The following is a 19,578-nucleotide window of genomic DNA, read 5'->3' on the forward strand; positions in this document are numbered from 1 at the left end:
GACCAACTAAATACATATTTTGGTTCTGTCTTCACAAAGGAGGACACAAATAACCTCCCAGAGATGCCGGGGAACATAGGGTCTGATGAAAGGGGGGGAACTGAAAGAAATCAGTATTTGTAGGGAAATGGTGTTAGGAAAATTGATGGGACTGAAGGCCGATAAATCCCCAGGGCCTGATAATCTACATCCCAGGGTACTTAAGGAAGTGGCCCTTGAAATAGTAGATGCATTGCTGGTCATCTTCCAGAACTCGATAGACTCTGGAACAGTACCCATGGATTGGAGGGTAGCTAATGTTACCCCACTATTCAAAAAAGGTGGTAGAGAAAAAGCGGGGAATTATAGACCGGTAAGCCTGACATCGGTAGTGGGGAAAATGCTAGAGTCCATTATAAAAGATGTAATAGCGGAGCACTTGGAAAGCAGTGACAGGATCGGACAAAGTCAACATGGATTTACAAAAGGTAAATCGTGCTTGACTAATCTACTGGAATTTTTTGAGGATGTAACTGGTAAAATAGATAAGGGAGAACCACTGGATTTGGACTTTCAGAAGGCTTTCGATAAGGTCCCGCATAAGAGATTAGCGTGCAAAATTAAGGCACATGGGATTGGGGGCAAGGTATTGACTTGGATAGAGAACTGGTTGGTGGACAGAAAGCAAAGAGTTGGAATAAACGGGTCGTTTTCCGAGTGGCAGGCAGTGACTAGTGGGGTACCGCAAGGATCGGTCCCAGGACCCCAGCTGTTCACTATATATTAATGATCTGGACAAGGGAATTGGATGTAATATCTCCAAATTTGCAGACGACACAAAGCTGGGTGGGAGGGTATGCTGTGAGGATGTCATGAAACTCCAGTATGATTTGGACAGGTTGGGTGATTGGGCAGAAATATGGCAAATGCACTATAATATGGATAAATGTGAGGTTATCCACTTTTTGGTGGCAAAAACAGGAAGGCAGATTATTATTTGAATGGCAATAGATTGGGAGAAGGGGAAGTGCAAAGAGACCTGGGTGTTCTTGTACACCAGCCGCTGAAGGTAAGCATGCAGGTGCAGCAGGCGGTTAAGAAGGCAAATGGTATGTTGGCCTTCGTAGCAAGAGGGTTCGAGTACAGGAACAAGGGTGTCTTGCTACAGTTGTACAGGGCCTTGGTGAGACCGCACCTTGAGTATTGTGTGCAGTTTTGGTCGCCTTATCTGAGGAAGGACGTTCTTGCCATGGAAGGAGTGCAGCGAAGATTCACCAGGCTGATGCCTGGGATGGCAGGAATGACGTATGAGGAGGAATTGTTTCGCTTGGGCTTATACTCACTGGAGTTTAGAAGATTGAGAGGGGATCTCATCGAAACCTATAAAATTCTGTCAGGCCTGGACAGACTAGATGCAGGAAGGATGTTTCTGATGGCCGGGGAGTCCAGAACCAGGGGTCATAGTCTAAGGATAAGGGGTAAGCCATTTAGGACTGAAATGAGAGGAATTTCTTCACCCAGAGAGTGGTAAACCTGTGGAATTCTCTGCCACAGAGGGCGGTGGAGGCCAGTTCATTAAATATATTCAAGAAAGAGTTGGATATATTTCTTAAGGCTAAAGGGATCAAGGGATATGGGGAGAAGGCAGGGACAGGGTACTGAATTTGGATGATCAGCCATGATCTCATTAAATGGCAGAGCAGGCTCAAAGGGCCGAATGGCCTGCTCCTATCTTCTATGCTTCTAGTACAGGCAAACCTCCTTGTTGACTACTATCTAGCCCTTGATTCCTCTGTCCTTCCAATTTACTTTCTACATTTTTGTTTTCCAATTCCAGTTTTTCTTCCCTATTAATTCTATACTTAGGTTCCCATCCCCCTGCCAAGCTAGTTTATACCCTCCCCAACAGCACTAGCAAACCCTCCTGCAAGGATATTGGTCCTGTTCCTGTTGAGGTGCTTGTAGAGGTCCCACCTCCCCCAGAAACAGTTCCAATTCCTCAGGAATCTAAAGTCCTCCCTCCTACACCATCTCTCCAGCCACGCATTCATCTGCTCTATCTTCCTATTTCTGTACTCACTAGTACGTGAGGTCCTGCTTTTTAACCTCTTTCTTAGCTCCCTAAACTCTGCCTGCAGGATCTCATCCCTCTTCCTACGCTCTTTATATCCTCAGGCTCTGCTCTCGCTCCCTCTCAGGTCCACTGCCTCCAAGTTCATCCAAAAAGTAGCGCAGCTCTCCTAAAGACTTCAAATTTCCCTCTTTTTCCCCAACCTCCACCACAATAACAATTAAATCAGACATTTGAACTTGTCACTTTTTGGTCTCCAGTGGGGGAAATGCAAGAGAAAATGGTGAACGTTCTAAAACAACCAATACGTTGCTTGTCACCTCCGCATTGGCCTGAGCAGTTCAGAGATGGCAGAATGCCTGTTGAATTGATGTAAAATCTGAATGTAAAAAGGAAATGATGGATTAAATATAAAACGGGGTGGGTGGAGAAGACGAATGGATAAAGGACTCTGATATTGTCCGTCCTTATACAAGGTTCAATGCTGATATGATTGGCATTTTTTGTATGTTTCATTGCTAACACTTGTGTAACAAACACAACTCCTCTTCCTTCAGGGGACAAAACCTAAAGTGAGCTCCAAAGAAACTGATTCAGCCACAGAACTGGTGAAAACTGAAGCAGCAGTGAAAGCAAGGAAATCTGTATCCGAAAGATTAACTAAAACCAGGTCAGTAGGAAATGTTTACAGTGAACCATTAAATCAGTGTAAGACTTTGTCTGTTACATTAAAGTGTTTTTTTTATTGTTGGGGAGTTGCCAGCTTCCTGTTATTTCCTTCAATCTTGAAAGTGTTGCTTTCTTGCTGAGATATGGTTCCTTGGGCAGCAGATGCTGTCATGAACCTTGCCCGAGTGTGCGTTGAGTCATCTGTTCAATGTGGGCATTGCAGCCAATTCTGATCTTGTCCTTGCCTGACATCAATCAACCACATTTTCTTCTCCTTCCCCCATGCCCCCTCCCGCAAACTTTGAGGCAACTGATCGCTCCCTGAATGCTAACTTGGTGTACTGGGTCTTGAACCTGTTATGTATGGCTCAGTTACTCATTGATTGAACTCACTGAACCCTTGGGGAGACATTCAGGTTTTTGACTGCGGCCAGATTTAGCAAACCTATACCTAATAGAAAGAATTAGCTGAACTGGTGTTGGCTCAATGCTGCAGGACATTCCATCAGTGGTGTAAAGCCTATCTGTAAATAATGACCTAGGTCAGAGAAATATCACGTGCCTGAATGCAACATTTCAGAGGCAGACAGACTTAATATAAATGTAGGAAGGATTAAAGCCTATATTCAAAACAGCCAAACCGGTTGAATCCAATAAAGAGCCGCGTGCACATTCCTCTGCCTCTGTACCCATATGATGGTTTAGTGTCACTGCTTTCCCCGAATAATTGTAACAATCACCGTGAAGCCTATTACAGGAAACTTTGTTATATCCGGGACCGAGCTGTTGCCGATCTATCAAAACTGCCGGACATACCAGCGTTAATGTTGAAGCATACGGAGATTTGCAGCTCCGTGTCTGGCAACAAACACTGTTGCTTAGCAACAGCTTCTAAACAGTCAGCCATACCTTGGAAGCGTCTCTGTAGCTTAGCAACAGCTTCAGAGAGACTTTGCAGAGCCTGACTGTTGGGGGAAAAAAAAAGCCACGAGAAGAAAAAAAAACTAACAAAACGGCTCCTGATTTCTGCCGGTAGATCGAGGTTTCCGGACATACAACCTCCAGATAAACCAAAGTCTCCTGTATTAGAGAAGGCTTCGCTCTTCATTCACGGAGATGTGGCTGAGAATTTCAGAGTGCCGCTGCCAAGGATCTATAAGTTTCTACATTCCCAGGCCATTAAAATGGTTCTATGGGGCCAGGAAAACCTTTGCTACTCCCACTATTTCCAAATGGACAGGAGAGGCTATCTCTCCTGGTCCAAAAGGTTTTTGAACACCTTCATTTTGAAGAAAAAAAATTAGAAGGTAAAATTACCTTCTTGTATGTTTGGTTAATTGGCTGGTGATCCTTGACCGCAAGGGTGCTATTTTCATATTGGTGTTCGGAAATCTGCCAAAGGTACTTGGACCCAGAATATTCTCTCATATATTTGTTTATGGGATGTGGGCGTCGCTGGCAAGGCCAGCATTTATTGCCCTCGAGAAGGTGGTGGTGAGCCACCGCTGCAGTCCGTGTAGTGAAGGTACTCCCACAGTGCTGTTAGGTAGGGAGTTCCAGGATTTTGACCCAGCGATGATGAAGGAACGGCTATATACTTCTAAGTCAGGATGATGTGTGTCTTGGAGGGGAACTTGAAGCTGCTGGTGTTCCCATGCACCTGCTGCCCTTGTCCCTCTCGGTGGTAGAGGTCACGGGTTTGGGGGGTGCTGCTGAAGAAGCCTTGGCAAGTTGCTGCACTGCATCTTGTAGATGGTACACACTGCAGCCACGGTGCGCCGGTGGTGGAGGGAGTGAATGTTCAAGGTGGTGGATGGGGTGCCAATCAAGCGGGCTGCTTTGTCCTGGATGGTGTCGAGCTTCTTGAGTGTTGTTGGAGCTGCACTCATCCAGGCAAGTGGAGAGTATTCCATCACACTCCTTACTTGTGCCTTGTGGATGGTGGAAAGGCTTTGGGGAGTCAGGAGGTGAGACATTGCCACAGAATACCCAGCCTCTGACCTCTTGTTGCCACAGTATTTATGTGGCTGGTCCAGTTAAGTTTCTGGTCAATGGTGACCCCCCCAAGATGTTGATGGTGGGGGATTCGGTGATGGTAATGCCGTTGAATGTCAAGGGGTGGTGGTTAGACTCTCGTTTGTTGGAGATAGTCATTGCCTGACACTTGTGTGGCGCGAATGTTACCTGCCACTTATCAGCCCAAGCCTGAACGTTGTCCAAGTCTTGTTGCATGCGGGCATGGACTGCTTCATTATCGAAGGAGTTGTGAATGGCGCTGAACACTGTGCAGTCATCATCCCCATTTCTGACTTTATGTTGGAGGTAAGGTCATTGATGAAGCAGCTGAAGATGGTTGAGCCTAGAACACTGCCCTGAGAAACCCCTGCAGCGATATCCTAAGGCTTTGATGATTGATCTTCAACCATCTTCCTTTGTGCTAGGTATGACTCCAGCCAGTGGAGAGTTTTCGCCCTGATTCCCATTGACTTCAGTTTTACTAGGGCTCCTTGATGCCACACTCGGCCAAATGCTGCCTTGATGTTTAGGGCAGTCACTCTCACCGTGGAGGGATTTGAACTCGCGTCTCTGGGTCATCAGTCCAGGCCTCTGGATTACTGGTCCAGTAACATAACCACTATGCTATTGTTCCCGATAATGGTGTGTGCCACACTTGGTCAAATGCTGCCTTAATGTCAAGGGCAGTCACTCTCACCTCACCTCTGGAATTCAGCTCTTTTGTCCATGTTTGGACCAAGGCTGTAATGAGGTCTGGAGCCGAATGGTCCTGACGGACCCCAAACTGAGCATCAGTGTGCAGGTTATTGTTGAGTAAATGCCGCTTGATAGCACTGTCAATGACACCTTCCATCACTTTGCTGAGAGTAGACTGATGGGGCGGTAATTAGCTGGATAGGATTTGTCCTGCTTTTTGTGGACAGACATACCTGGGCAGTTTTCCACATATCACGTGGAGTGAATCGAATTGGCTGAAGACTGGCTTATGTGGTGGTTGAGACCTCCGGAGAGGCCGTTATGGATCTGTATTTCTGGCTGAAGATGATTGCAAACGCTTCAGCTTTGTCTCTTGCACTCACGTGCTGGGCTCCACCATCATTGAGGATGGGGATATTCATGGAGCCTCCTCCTCCCGTTAGTTGTTTAATGGTCCACCACCATTCTCCACTGGATGTGGCAGGACTGCAGAGCTTTGATCTGATCCATTGATTGTGGGATCGCTTGGCGCTCTCTATAGCATGCTGCTTCTGCTTTTTAGCATGCATGTAGTCCTGTGTTGCAGCTTGCCCAGGTTGGCAGTGCATTTTTAGGTATGCCTGGTGCTGCTCCTGGCATGCTCTTGTACACTCCTTATTGAACCAGGGTTGGTCCCCTGGCTTGATGGTAATGGTAGAGTGAGGGATATGCCAAGCCATGAGGTTACAGATTGTGGTGAAATACAATTCTGCTGCTGCTGATGGCCCACAGCGCCTCATGGATGCCCAGTTTTGAGCTGCCAGATCTGTTCTGAATCTATCCCATTTAGCACGGTGGTAGTGCCACACAACACGATGGAGGGTGTCCTCAGTGTGAAGACGGGACTTCGTCTCTGCAATGACTGACTGTGTGGTGGTCACTGCTACCAATGCTGTCATGGACTGATGCATCTGTGACAGGTCGGTTGGTGAGGACGAGGTCAAGTAGGTTTTTCCCTCATGTTGGTTCTCACCACCTGTCGCGGGCCCAGACTGGCAGCTATGTCCTTCAGGACTCTGCTAACTCGGTCAGTAGTGGTGCTACCGAGCCACTCTTGGTGATGGACATTGAAGTGAAATAGGTGGGCCAGTGGCAGCTTGGATAAGAAATTGGCTTAAGGAGACAAAACAGCGAGTTGTGATAAATGGCTGTTTTTCAGACTGGAGGATGGTAGACAGTGGTGTTCCCCAAGTGTCAGTGCTAGGGCCACTGCTTTTTTTGAAATAACCTGGATATTGCAATACAGAGTAGAATTTCTAAATTTGCCGATGACACCAAACTTGGGGATGTGGCAAACAGTGATGATACCAATCGACTGCAACAGGACATCGTGGCAGATGGAATTTAATACAGAGAAGTGTGAGGTGATGCATTTTGGCAGAAGGACCAGGGTGAGGCAATATACACTTAATGGCACAGTTTTAAGAGTGTGCAGGGACAGAGGGACCTGGGAGTTGATGTGCCTAGGTCCCTGAAGGTGGCAGGACATATTGAGAGAGTGGTTAGCAAAGCATATGGGATCTTGGGCTTCATAAATAGAGATATGAGTACAAAAGTAGAGAACTTATGCTGAACCTTTATAAAGCGCTGGTTAGGCCACAACTGGAGTATTGCGTCCAGTTCTGGTCACCACACTTTAGGAAAGATGTGAAGGCCCTTGAGGGGGTGCAGAGGAGATTTATCAGAGTGGTTCTGCGGATGGGGGATCTTAGCTACAAGGACAGGTTGGAGAAGCTGGATTTGTTTTCATTAGAGCAAAGGAGGTTGAGGGGTGATTTGATCGAGGTGTACAAGATTATGATGGGTTTGGATAGGCTAGACAGGGAAAGGCTGTTCCCACTAGTTGATGGTACAAGGACTAGGGGATGCAGATTTAAGGTTTTGGGCAAGAGATACGGGGGGGGATGTGAGGGGAAACTTTTTTACGCAGCGAGTGGTGAGAACCTGGACCTCGCTGCCGACTGAAGTGGTGGAAGCGGAGATGCTCAATGTTTCCAAGGAGAGACTGGATAGGCACTTGAGGGAAATAAACTTGCAGGGCTACGGGGATAGAGCGGGGGAATGGGACTGACTGGATTGCTCCACAGAGAGTCGGCACGGACTCGATGGGCCAAATGGCCTCCTTCCGTGCTTCTATGACTCTTAAGTTCCCCCACCCAGAGTACATTCTGTGCCCTTGCTACTCTGCTTCTTCCAAATGGTGTTCAACATGGGGGAGTACTGATTCATCGGCTGATGGAGGGCGGTAGGTGGTAATCAGCAGGAGGTTTCCTTGCCCATGCTTGACCTGAAGTCTTGAGACTTCATGGGGTCCGGAGTCAATGTTGAGGACTCCCAGGACCACTCCTTCCTGACTGTATACCACTGTGCTGCCACCCCTGGTGGGTCTGTCCTGCTGGTTTGACAGGACATACCCAGGGATGGTGGTGGATGAGTTTGGGGCATTGGCTGAAAGGTATGATTCTGTGAGTATGACTGTCAAGCTGTTGCTTGACAAGTCTGTGGGACAGATCTCCCAATTTTGGCACAAGTCCCCAGATGATGGTGAGGAAGACTTTGCAGGGTTGACTGGGCTGGGTGTGCCATTGTCGCGTCCGTAGCTGGTGCCAAGGTCAACACCAGGTGGTCCATCCGGTTCATAGTGCAGACCAAGCAAGGCTGCTACGATCTTCATGACTTGTCTCAATGATTGGCTTGTTTAATTCAAGGCCTGTATGATCTGTTGAAGGAACTGGCAATTCCAGAGAAAATAGACTTCATAAGTTGAGGAAAAAAGTGCAGTTAATGCCAATACAAGATTTGTGTGCCTGTTTGTAGACAGTGATGGGCATAGTCTTGCTATTACCCGGACCATGTAAGGATCATGCACCCACCTCCCCCACGAGGAAAAATGTCGATCATGAATTTGATGGCAACAGCTATGTTTGCTGAGATGCATATCAATCTGGAGATCATTACAACTAAGCCAGCTTGCAAAGTGATCCTTGAGCCAATCAGTCCTAGAAGGCTGAGATCAACAAGGTGCAGCCCCCTCCTTAAAACATTGGGCTTAAAGGAGATTACTGAACAGATGTGTTGCCCGAGTAATTGCTTCACAGCAGGATTGGGCGTCCATTATCAATAAGTACAGAGCCAGCTGCATACATCGCAACACGACCAGTTTAAGCTGTGTGGTTGGGCCTGCTACTCATCAAGAGCCACATATTCATCAATCCCTAGGAGACCAGCCAAGTTCTACTGTATTATGGACTTTTCCTTGACCTCAGCAGCCCAGGATCTATTTTGTGGAAATTTACTAATTTGGTGTGCTATGGTTATTACTGTCGGGTGTACTTGTGTTCAGTAGGCTAGGTACTGAAATAGGCTGTGTAATGCGACGTGCGGTTGGGGGTCAGTAGGCTGATTCATGATTTGCCACAAGCGAATCATCCACCCGAGTCCATGGGTTGTTGTGCAGTGTAGCTCGGCGACTTCTGCATAGGAAGCAAAAGGCAGCAAATCTTGGGAGTCTCCTACTGTCCCTTTCCTCTCTTTTAGTGGGTGGTTAAAGAGTGAAAGTGGCAGAATCCTGGGATGCCATTGCCTGCCTCCTTTACGTTGGTGTATGGTGCATAACATGGAGGAAAAAAGTCTTACAATAATCATCAGTTCATACAGACTTTTTTAAATAACATCCACCCAACCCTCTTTTCCCCCCCCCCCCCCCCCCCAACCCCCAGATATTTGCTCCACTCCTCGAATTCTGACAAAATTGTGCCGGTGTTTTAGACACTAGCTTTACTTAGCTTGGGCAACCATATGTAATTAAATTGTGTTGTATGTACAAAACTCTTCAACTATGTTTCAATATTTCGGCAAAAATTCTGTTTTGTGAAGTGAATGAATATACAAAGAAATTGGGTAGTACTTAAGTTATTCTTCGATGGTTAATAAATTGATAACTAAAATTAAGTTTGTTTTCAGACAAGAACAGCCAGCTTACAGGGGTGTATTTGCTCCTGAAGATTTATACTCATTCCCTGTAACCCCTGTTGGGGAATCAAGTACATTAAAGGTTCATTTACGCAATAATTCCTCTGTTGCGCACATGGTGAGTTTTTTCCCTGTACGGTAAGTTTAAACATACTATAAAAATAAGTGTGCAGCCTCCTAAATTATTGGTTTATTTATCATCCCGACGACAACATTTTCAGCTATTCATAAGCATACTTTAAAATCTATTTTCTATATTTTTAACAAAACAGGATTGCAATATACAGAAGCAACAATGATGTTTGCTCACACAAGTAACCACTTCATAACATAAGAAATAAGAGTAGGCCATTCAATAAGGTCATGGCTGATCTTCTACCTCAACTCCACCTTCCCGAACTATCCTCATTTCCCTTGGTTCCCACAGTATCCAAAAATCTAGCGATCTCTGTCTTGAATATACTCAACAACTGAGCCTCCACAGCTCTCTGAGGTAAAGAATTCCAAAGATTCACAACCCTCTGAGTGAACGAATTTCTCCTCATCTCAGTCATAAATGGCTGACTCCTTACTCTGAGACTGTGACCCCTATTTCTAGACCCTCCAGCCAGGGGAAACATTCTCCCAGTATCTACCCTGTCAAGTCCCTTAAGAATTTCAATGAGTGCACCTCTCATTCTTCTAAACGCTAGGGAATATAGGCCTAGTCTACTCAATCTCTCCTCATAGGACACTCTGCTCGGGGCCCCCCCCATCCCAGGAATCTGACTAGTGAACCTTCATTTCACTCCCTCTAAGGCAAAAGTAATTAATTGACTATAAAGTGCTTTGAGACACTGAGGGACATATAAAGCATTGTATAAATTCTTTTTCCTTTGTCCCTCTTTTATTCTTTCCTCGAATATTGGATTTTTGGAGCTCAAATACTGAGTCATTTCTCCTAGGTTTAAGACTCTTTTGAACAAACCTGGGATGTATAATTTGCTAACTGAATTGCTTCTGCAGTATCTGAGAGTTATAGGGAATGTATCTTCCTACTTTTGGTCTTAACTTCCAACAATCCAGAGAATCTGATCCTTTTGGAGAATTGATGTCACAGTGATGCCTGGGGGCTGTGCAAGTTATGGATTACTCTCAAGCCTTGCAACTCCTGTACTTTTCTAGGTATCTTGTACGCTATAAGGGACCAGATAATAATGCTGACATACCAGAATCGCAGTGTCATTCTTTACCTCGTGTTTGAACTATTGTAGATAACTGGGTTTGCCTCAAAATTGTGTAATAACTCCTCTGGTTAGACATAACTCCAGGAAAAAAACTCTCCTGCAAGTCACTTAAAATGGCACTTTGAAACTCCCAACTGTCTCGCCTTTGGTTCTCTATTCACCATGACACTAATGCAACTACCGATCTCTCTACTCACACCCTCACCTCCACCTTTTGATGTCCTTGTCCCCAGTCAAACCCTTGCACTCTCTCCCACCCTGGTCATTCCCCTTGGTGCAGCCCCCATCTTCACTCCCTTAAATCCAAGGGACACAGATTAGAATGTTGACGGCACACAACTGGTTTAGCCATTCATCGCCAGATCAGGCTGGACCACATCAAGCACTAGTGGGTCCTACTCTCCCCTGCCAAAACTGCTCACTACTCCAGGATCATCCTGGAATGCAAAGATACCACCGGTTTCTTTTCTCCACCGCTACTCTCCCCTGCCTCCTCCACCCTCACCCGGTGCGAGAAACTTGTGGATTTCTTTGTCATTAAGATTCAGCTGCCTCTGCTGCATCCCTCCCTTCCCCTTGTAAACTAAGCCAATTCCTCTGGGGCGGAATGCCTATGGCCTAAGTAGGTTTTCAATTAAACTCTAGAATTTAATTTATAAATACAATACAGCCATCTCACACATCTGAATACAAGCAGGTTATGCAGATGTGCATTACACAGCAGAAAGTATGTTTTGGTTTATGCAGCTACTATTAACTGTTACATACTTCGAGCTAAATGTTAATAGCTGATCAGCCGCTAGCTGTTGAATCTCGGATCGAATGCACGCACAAGCATTTCAAAGCAATAACTTCAACTGCTCTGAGAACAGAAGATGACTTGAGATCTGGAGTCATTGAGTTGTTTTTGTGGTAGTTTTAAAACTTTACTGAAGAACTGTGATTTTTGTATGGGGTCTTGTTCTGCTGTCACATGCAGGCTTCTTCCTGTGGCCTGCTAAATGTGTTAAGCTGCTGCAGCACATCGTTGTGTTTGCATTGTGGTGCATAATAGTGTCATGACATGAGCATGCTGATGCATGGGACTGCTTTGGCATCCAACTCTTTGACCTACCTGCTGTACATTTAGGAAACTACTGTTAACTTGCAAGGGTCACTGATCATAGACACAGACATAGAAGATAGGAGCAGGAGTAGGCCATTCGGCCCTTCGAGCCTGCTCTGCCACTTAATGAGATCATGGCTGATCATCCAAATTCAGTACCCTGTCCCTGCTTTCTCCCTGCGAGTCCTCCGCATCTTCCTGTACCTCATGTAATGATCAGTAACATGTCATTCTAGAATGGTACACTAGGTGGAGCTGTATGTATATGAGTGGGCTACCCACGATGCACTAGGCTACCCACAAGGCAGTAGTCAAGATGGAATCTGTATAGAAGTCCACATGGCATGAATAAAGTGGCTAGCTAGAAGCTAGCTGTTCATAATGAAAACGACTAGTTATTAATGAACATAACACCTCACTGTAGAGAAGAATATAGCTTCTTTCTATGTAGTGGATAATCAACTTCAAGTGCATTATAGGATAGGGAAGACGCATCTACGGTTTTAGAATCTTGTCTCCATGGAGACCAGAAACAAATGGCACTAGATACAGAAAAGTGCCACATGTAGGTAAGTTTAAATCTAATGCACTGAAAAGGAATTTAACTTTATCAGTCACCTTGAACCAGAGGTCTTGGTCACAGCCCAATTCAGAGAATTTTTTTTTTTTTTAGTTGTACGCTTTTGAATTGTTGGAATTTTGGGGGTTGCTTCAGCTTTTTTGTATGTCAGAATTTCTGGCTTCTGTAGGCTGTTGTGTATGTTTATACATTCAGTTTTCTCAGGATCTGCTCTCTGCTGCAATTATACTGCAGCATATGGTTATAATGAGGGAAATGGCTGGAAATAATATATGGGATAAAGGGCATCTGTTGCGCTATTTTAACACAAGCTTGAACGACCAGAGAAAAGATTGTGGGCATTTGTTTCTGCATTGCTTTTATCTGTACTTACTGCAACAAAACATGCCTCACGTGAAGGAGTAACAGATATTTCGTGCTGAGAGGATATAGTCAAGTTTCACACTTTTCCCCCTCCTCCATCACTGAAAGCAGCTTGAGTTACCATATGATTCATTCCGCTAATGCACCCTACTAACCATGTGGTAGCATCTGTGGAGGGGAAGGTAGATGAGCTTTCGTCAGAACCGGAAAATGGATCTGTTGTGCTTGCGTGGGAAGGATCCCTGAAAGGGGCACAGTTGGTGGACCTGGGTGTGTCACGGGGCAAACGGTCACTTCAGAAGGCTGAAAGGGGAAAGGCTGGGAAGTTTGCTGGTGGGATCACTTTGGAGGTTGCAGAGATGGTGGAGGATGATCCGTGGGATGCAGTGTCTGGTGGGGGTGGAAGGAGAGACACTATCGTGCTTCTCTGAGGGAGGAGAATGGGTAAAGTCAGAAGTGTGGGAAATGGGATGGACACAGTCAAGGGTCCTATCTACCACAGTCGCTTGCCACTTTAATTCTCCGTCCCACTCCCTCTGTCCTTGGCTTCATACATTGTTCAAATGCAGTTCAACGCAAGCTCGAGGAACAGCAGCTTATTAGGCACTTTGCAGCTCTCTTGCATTAACATTGACTTTAACAACTTCAGACCTTGTCCAAGAGAAAATGGGAGCTGTGGTTATCAGGTGCTGGTAATGTCAGATGGGTATTCACTTGTCATTGATTTAACAGTAAATAAACTTGTGCTTCTAGCCCTTTGTTTGCTACTTGTTATAATGCAATTTGTAAAAGTAGTATGCATTTTTACAATTTTTTAAACCATATTCTTTATCATAGTTTTGCATAGTGCATAAAACTACTGGGACTAGTTGAAGATTATGTTGAAACCCACAATAAGTATGGTTTAGTCTCTGATTCTCTCCCCCCCCCCCCCCTCTGGTATAATCCATGCTTATATTTGTGGACTTTTTACACATGGTAAGTGATCTAGGAAGGAAAAATAAATGCAATGATTGAAACATGTCATTTAATATAGATAATTTGAAGTGGTGCGTGTGACTTTAATATGCAACCTTGCTTCATGCCGTAAACTAAAATAGTGGCCAAAAGCCCTTCACATATCTTGTTTGAGTCCATTGCTGACTGACTTCAAGCTATTGGATGTAAACTGTAACTGAACAAAGCCAGTATTTTGTGATGAGCATGTGTTTGTATTTGCTTGTAGCTGTACTAATGCTTCTGGTGTTGATTTGCAGCTAAAGTTTGTCAATCCCAGGGAGCCATTTTATATCAAGCATTCCAATTATTCACTGTGGTGAGTGGTTAACAAAAAATCTGAAGCAATAAAGAGGCAAATCCTTGAGAATGGAATTACTGAGCAAACTAAGTTTCAAACCTCACAATTGCACTGTTGTACAAGAGATTTGGATCCTAAAGTTTGTTCCTGTCCTTTGTGATTATGCTGCGAGTCTTCTGCATCTTCCTGTACCTCACTGTAGAGAAGAATATAGCTTCTTTCTATCTAGTGGATAATAAACAGAATATGCACGAGTATGGTAATTTTGTTTGTTCATGTGCATTATTAATTGAAAGCTATTGAAAGAATGCGATCCAAGATTGAGAAAATGAAAATGGTACACAAGGCCAAAATGAATGAAGAATATTATAGTGGAAGGACGACTTTGATAAATATTTGATTGCACAATCCTGATGGCCAAAATTATGCTGCATAGAACTTAAAGGGCATCTGTACGGCACTGAAATTGATTGTGACAAATATGTATGTATTAGTGATTTTCAATCCTGGAGATGGTGGGCAACAAATTTACAGCAGAACCTGATTCTTTGCTCATCCAATATCTCCACGCCCCTGACCAATTTCCTTTCCTTCGGGTGCTGAAGCCAATTGTAACACCCTTTACCAAATCCCCAGTTGAGATTAACTAATAGCGCTGACCAGGGCTTGGATTTGTGGTTTCCTTTTGGTCTGTGTGGCTCCTCCAAGGGTATGCCTACAAAACAGTGATTACACTTCAAAAGTAATTAATTTGGCTGTGAAGTGATTAGCGACACCTTTTGAGGACTTGAAAGGCACTATATAAATGCGTGTTTATTCTTTCCTTCCTCTGACCTCCATAATCTTCCATCTGTGTCCCAGAAGATGCATTACATCTTCACCGCAGTCTTAAATTTGGGCGTTTAGCAGACTTTCGATTGTGCTGTACCATCAACAAATGACTTCCCAGTGAGTAGATTCTTTCCCAGTCCTATACTTAGTCTTGCCGAGCTGCTTCCTTTCCTTCATCGCAGACAGAATAATGTGGCAATTTGTTCCACACTCCTACTTTGAAAGAGCTTCCCGCCCCCCCTCCATGAAGTGTTTCATTTGGTGAACCAACTTTACCCACTGATTAGAATTAGGAACAATAAGATTGACAGTGAAATTGGATATATATTTGAAGAGGAAAAGACAGAGCTTTAGGTAGAGCACAGGAATGGGAGTAGGCCATTCAGCCCCTCAAGCCTGCTCGCCGTTCAACTGAATTGTGGCTGATCTGCATTTTAACTCCACCTACCCACCTGGGTTCCATAAACCCTTAATACCCTTGCCTAACAAAAATCTATCAGTCTCAGTTTTGACATTTTCAATTGACACCCAGCCTCAACAGTTTTTTTTGCGGTTTGGGGGGGGGGGGGGCGGTGGGCGGTGAGGAAGTGTTCCTGATTTCCACTACCCTTTGTGTGAAGAAATGCTTCCTGACATCACCCCTCAATGGCCTAGCTCTAATTTTAAGGTTATGCCCCCTTGATCTGGACTTCCCCCATCAGAGGAAACAGGTTCTCTCTATCTAGCCTATCAACTCCTTCAGTCATTTTAATCACCTCAATTAGATCACCCCTTAATCTTCTATACTGAAGGGAGTACAGGCCTAGTCTATGCAACCTGTCATCCTAATTTAACCTATTTAGCCCCGGTATCATTCTGGTGAATCTGCGCTGCACCCTCTCCAAGGCCAATATATCCTTCCTGGGGTGCAGTGCCCAGAACTGAATGCGTTACTCTAAATGGTGTCTAACCAGAGTTTTATGTAACTGTAGCATAACTTCTACCCCTTTGTATTCCAACCCCTTTGAGATAAAGGCCAACATTCCCTTAGCCTCTTTAATTTTTTGTACCTATCCACTAGCTGTTGGTGATTTCTATACTTGGACCCCTGAAATATCTCTGCTCCTCCACAGTTCCCAGCTTCTCACCACAGAGCTTAGTTTTGGATTATTGTAGCCAAGAGCTGGCACACGCTGAGCCAAATGGGCTCCTTTCTATGTTGTAAACTTCTAGGTTTCTAAATTTGAACTTGGACCTTCAAAATGGGTTTCAATGCTACTGGCGATATGTTTCTCCTCTCCCACTTCCATTTCCAAATCAAGTTAAAAGAAAGACTTGAAAGACTTGCATTGATATAGCGCTTTACACAACCACTGGACGCCCCCAATGCACTTTACAGCCAATTAAGTACTTTTTGAAGGTAGCCACTGTTGGAATGTAGGAAACGTGGCAGCCAATTTGCAAGCTCCCACAAATAACAATGTGGCAATGACCAGATAATCTGGATTTTTTTAAGTGACGATTGAGGGATAAATATTGGCCAGGACACTGGGGATAACTCCCCTGGCTCCTCTTCGAAATAGTGCCATGGGATCTTTCACCTGAGAGAGCAGACGGGGCCTCAGTTCAACAACTCATCCAAAAGGCAGCACCTCCGACAGTGCAGCACTTCCCTGGAGTGTCGGCCTAGATTTTGTGCTCAAGTCTCTGGAGTGGGACTTGAACCCGCAACCTTCTGACTCCAAGGTGAGAGTGCTACCCACTGAGTCATAGCTGACACTACCTAAACTACCCAATGAAAAATGTGCTATTCTCAAAAGATGCAATTTTAGTGCAAGACTTATAATGAGAATGGACAAGCACCTGGATTGTTTTACTGGGGGAAAAGTTGACTCAAGTTTTGTGCAAATTCCTTTTGTTTGATGTATTTTTTTTTTTGGTTTAGTGCTCAACACTACATCAATCTACCCGTCCAGTTCAAACCAGAGTCAGGCGGCAGATTCGAGGCACTGCTCGTGGTACAAACCGATGCATGTGGAAGTCTCCCTATTCGACTTACTGGTGAAGCTATTACAAAAGTGAACAAAACTTAACTGCTTTGTCAAATGACGTGCCTGACTGAATGTCGAGATCTATCCCGAAGAGGGAAAAAATTACTCGAAACAGCATTATGATGAAATCGTACAGTAACAATTTGAAAATGCACCTTTTGTGTACAATTTTTTAAATTGCGTATTCTGTAAATTAAGATATTTATACACTGGTACCATTTTGATTTAACATCAGCACAGTTACTCTTGAAAAGGAGGGAAAGTATTATAGTAGACGTTTGTACTATACTAAATAAAAAGTCCCAGCTTGCTGTGGCAGGTTCTGCCCTTTCCTTCAGTATTGTATAACTAATTATTTTGCACAAGCTTTATTTTTGTGGCCATTTTGTACACATTGAAGCAGCTCTTTTATGATGTATATTTGAAATAAAGTTAGTCCTGTAAATTAATGTTTAATTGTTTTCATGGCTTTTGAGACATTTCCTAAGTTTAAAAAAAAAAATCAAGCAGAAAATAATCCTACAGGTGATGCAGCTTCCAATAGTATTGTTATTTAGTAGCTGTACTTGAGGCAATCAAAAAAGTGGAGTTAAATACGGCCATTATTGTTTTTTCCGGGAGGAAGTCCAGGTTGATAATGGGCCAGACAATTAAAGAGAAAGTTCTGTTATTTTGGAGATGTGGATCCTACCCATGTAACCTTTCTGTCCCATGTTGTACCAGTTAATTATCAGCGCTTTTGATTAGGTGGAAAACTGGTTGCTTCCGCATTGTTTCTGCAGTAAACTATACAGAATTTGATTGAGACGTTAGCAAACTTTAAAGGGACTCTTATAGAATCATAGAATGATACAGCACATAGAGTCTGCGCCAGCTCTTTCGAAGAGCATAAAGAAAAGAAAGAACTTGAATTTACATCGCGTCTTTCACGACCTCAGGATGTCCCAAGCGCTTTACAGCCAATGAAATACTTTTGAAGCGCAGTCACTGTTGTAATGTAGGAAACGCAGCAGCCAATTTTGCGCACAGCAAGCTCCCACAAATAGCAATGTGATTCAGGCATTTCAAATGACTTCCACTTTCCCTCTGCTAGCTTTATTACTTCAAATGACACCATACTCTCATCAGTAACTACATTTCTATAATAAAAGCAAAATATTGTCTGCATATAAACTCCTGGTGCAGTGATTCAAACAGGACTTCAAGGGTTCAGTTACAAGGAGAGGTTACACAAATTAGGGTTGTATTCCCTAGAATTTAGAAGGTTAAGGGGTGATCTGATCGAAGTTTTCAAGATATTTAGGGGAACAGATAGGGTCGATAGAAACTATTGCCACTGGTTGGGGATTCTAGAACTAGGGGGCATAGTCTAAAAATTAGAGCCAGTTTGGCATTCTCTTCTGCAAATGGCAATTGATGCTAGATCAATTGTAATTGTTAACCAAAGGTATTAAGGGGCGTGGGCCTAAGGCGGGTATGTGGAGTCAGGACGCTGATCAGCTATGATCTCATTGAATGGTGGAGCAGGCTCAAGGGGCTGAATGGCCTACTCCTGTTCCTATGTTCTTGCTGCTTGATCTTCTCCATCCTGTTTGATCTAAGTCTTGTCTTATGTCGACTGTGTTGATCGAGTTTGAATAATTGATTTTCCTGTGGAACCTTCTAATACTAAGCCCTAACCAGACACCCCTGCCTTGCTGAGTTTAGGTTCGCCTATAGTTTCTGTGTAAGAAGACTATGGTCACTTTTTTTGCGCACAGTGACCATAATTTGAGAGAGAAGGGAGAATCGCAAACCAAAGTTTCACATTTAAGTAAAGCAAACTTCAAAGGGATGATAAATAAATTGGCCACGGTAATTTGATATTTTTTTTAATATTTTACTTTTTTCAATCCAATCTTTCCCTCTATTTCACTTTCTAACTTATATTTCCTGGTTCAGACTGCGCTGTTCAATTCACAATACTTCAATCTGATTGGTTAAAGAGATAGCTGCTTGTCCTGTTCATGCAGACCACAGATGCCCTGTAGAGGGCACCGTGCTGTTTCGATCTCCCACTTGCAGCAACTTCCAGTGCAGAGTCTCATGGAAATTAAATGGGCGGGTAAGTCTAATGAATGGCGTGTGCTGTTTGTTCACCAGTTACCGTAAATTCTGCCCACTATATGTTAATTGTCAGTGAGTTTAAGGCTTTAACTACATGCTACTTGGAAGAGACCTCCAGCAAAATGTGTGCACATGTTTCTCATAACAGAAAATCAGGATTAGATGATAAAATACTCTTACCTGTTTACCATATCTAAACTAAGTTGCTTGTGCGGTGTAAGATTTTTAGTGGTTGCACAGGTAAGTAAATGCTCTGTGCGCAGTGGCCACAAAGTGGAGCTGTGGTTATCTAAAGTGGAAAAAGAAACTTGTGATTTACTATTTGCAGTATGCCTAACAATAGATTTGACTTGTTAGGCCCCGATCTCTTCCCTTTTAATTGCTCAGGTGCTAGAATGCACAGAAACCAGGTCTTCCACCTTCTCCCCTTCGCAGAAGCCCAAAATAAATCCGTGATATTTGAGCATTTTCATTAGTTGAGAATATTTTCAGGATGTTGCCCACTTGCGCTCAATGCGACGATTATTTGAAGGCGTTGTCGGATAGGGCCGCATTTGCTATTTATTTTTTTCTGTGGGGCATAGCGAGAGATCCTAAC

At 44.0% G+C, this 19,578-nt stretch overlaps 1 protein-coding gene across 4 annotated transcripts in view; it reads left to right on the forward strand.

The window, feature by feature from the left end:
- The window catches only part of cep192 (centrosomal protein 192), a 127,916-nt gene extending 110,593 nt beyond the window's left edge, over nucleotides 1-17,323 (forward strand). For 3 of the 4 annotated variants that reach the window (XM_085992315.1, XM_085992316.1, XM_085992317.1), the window contains exons 45-48: nucleotides 2,608-2,720; nucleotides 9,434-9,560; nucleotides 13,973-14,031; nucleotides 16,769-17,323. In XM_085992315.1, the coding sequence (XP_085848441.1) occupies nucleotides 2,608-2,720; nucleotides 9,434-9,560; nucleotides 13,973-14,031; nucleotides 16,769-16,916 (447 nt within the window). In that variant the 3' untranslated portion in view covers nucleotides 16,917-17,323. The remainder of the gene's footprint in view (nucleotides 1-2,607; nucleotides 2,721-9,433; nucleotides 9,561-13,972; nucleotides 14,032-16,768) is intronic. The other variant, XM_085992318.1, reaches the window with a different exon arrangement.
- The last annotated feature ends 2,255 nt before the right edge of the window (nucleotides 17,324-19,578 follow it).

The sequence above is a fragment of the Somniosus microcephalus genome, chromosome 7 (genome assembly GCF_052327205.1).
Source record: "Somniosus microcephalus isolate GS21.2 chromosome 7, FLI_Smic_1.0, whole genome shotgun sequence".
Lineage (NCBI taxonomy): Eukaryota > Metazoa > Chordata > Chondrichthyes > Squaliformes > Somniosidae > Somniosus > Somniosus microcephalus.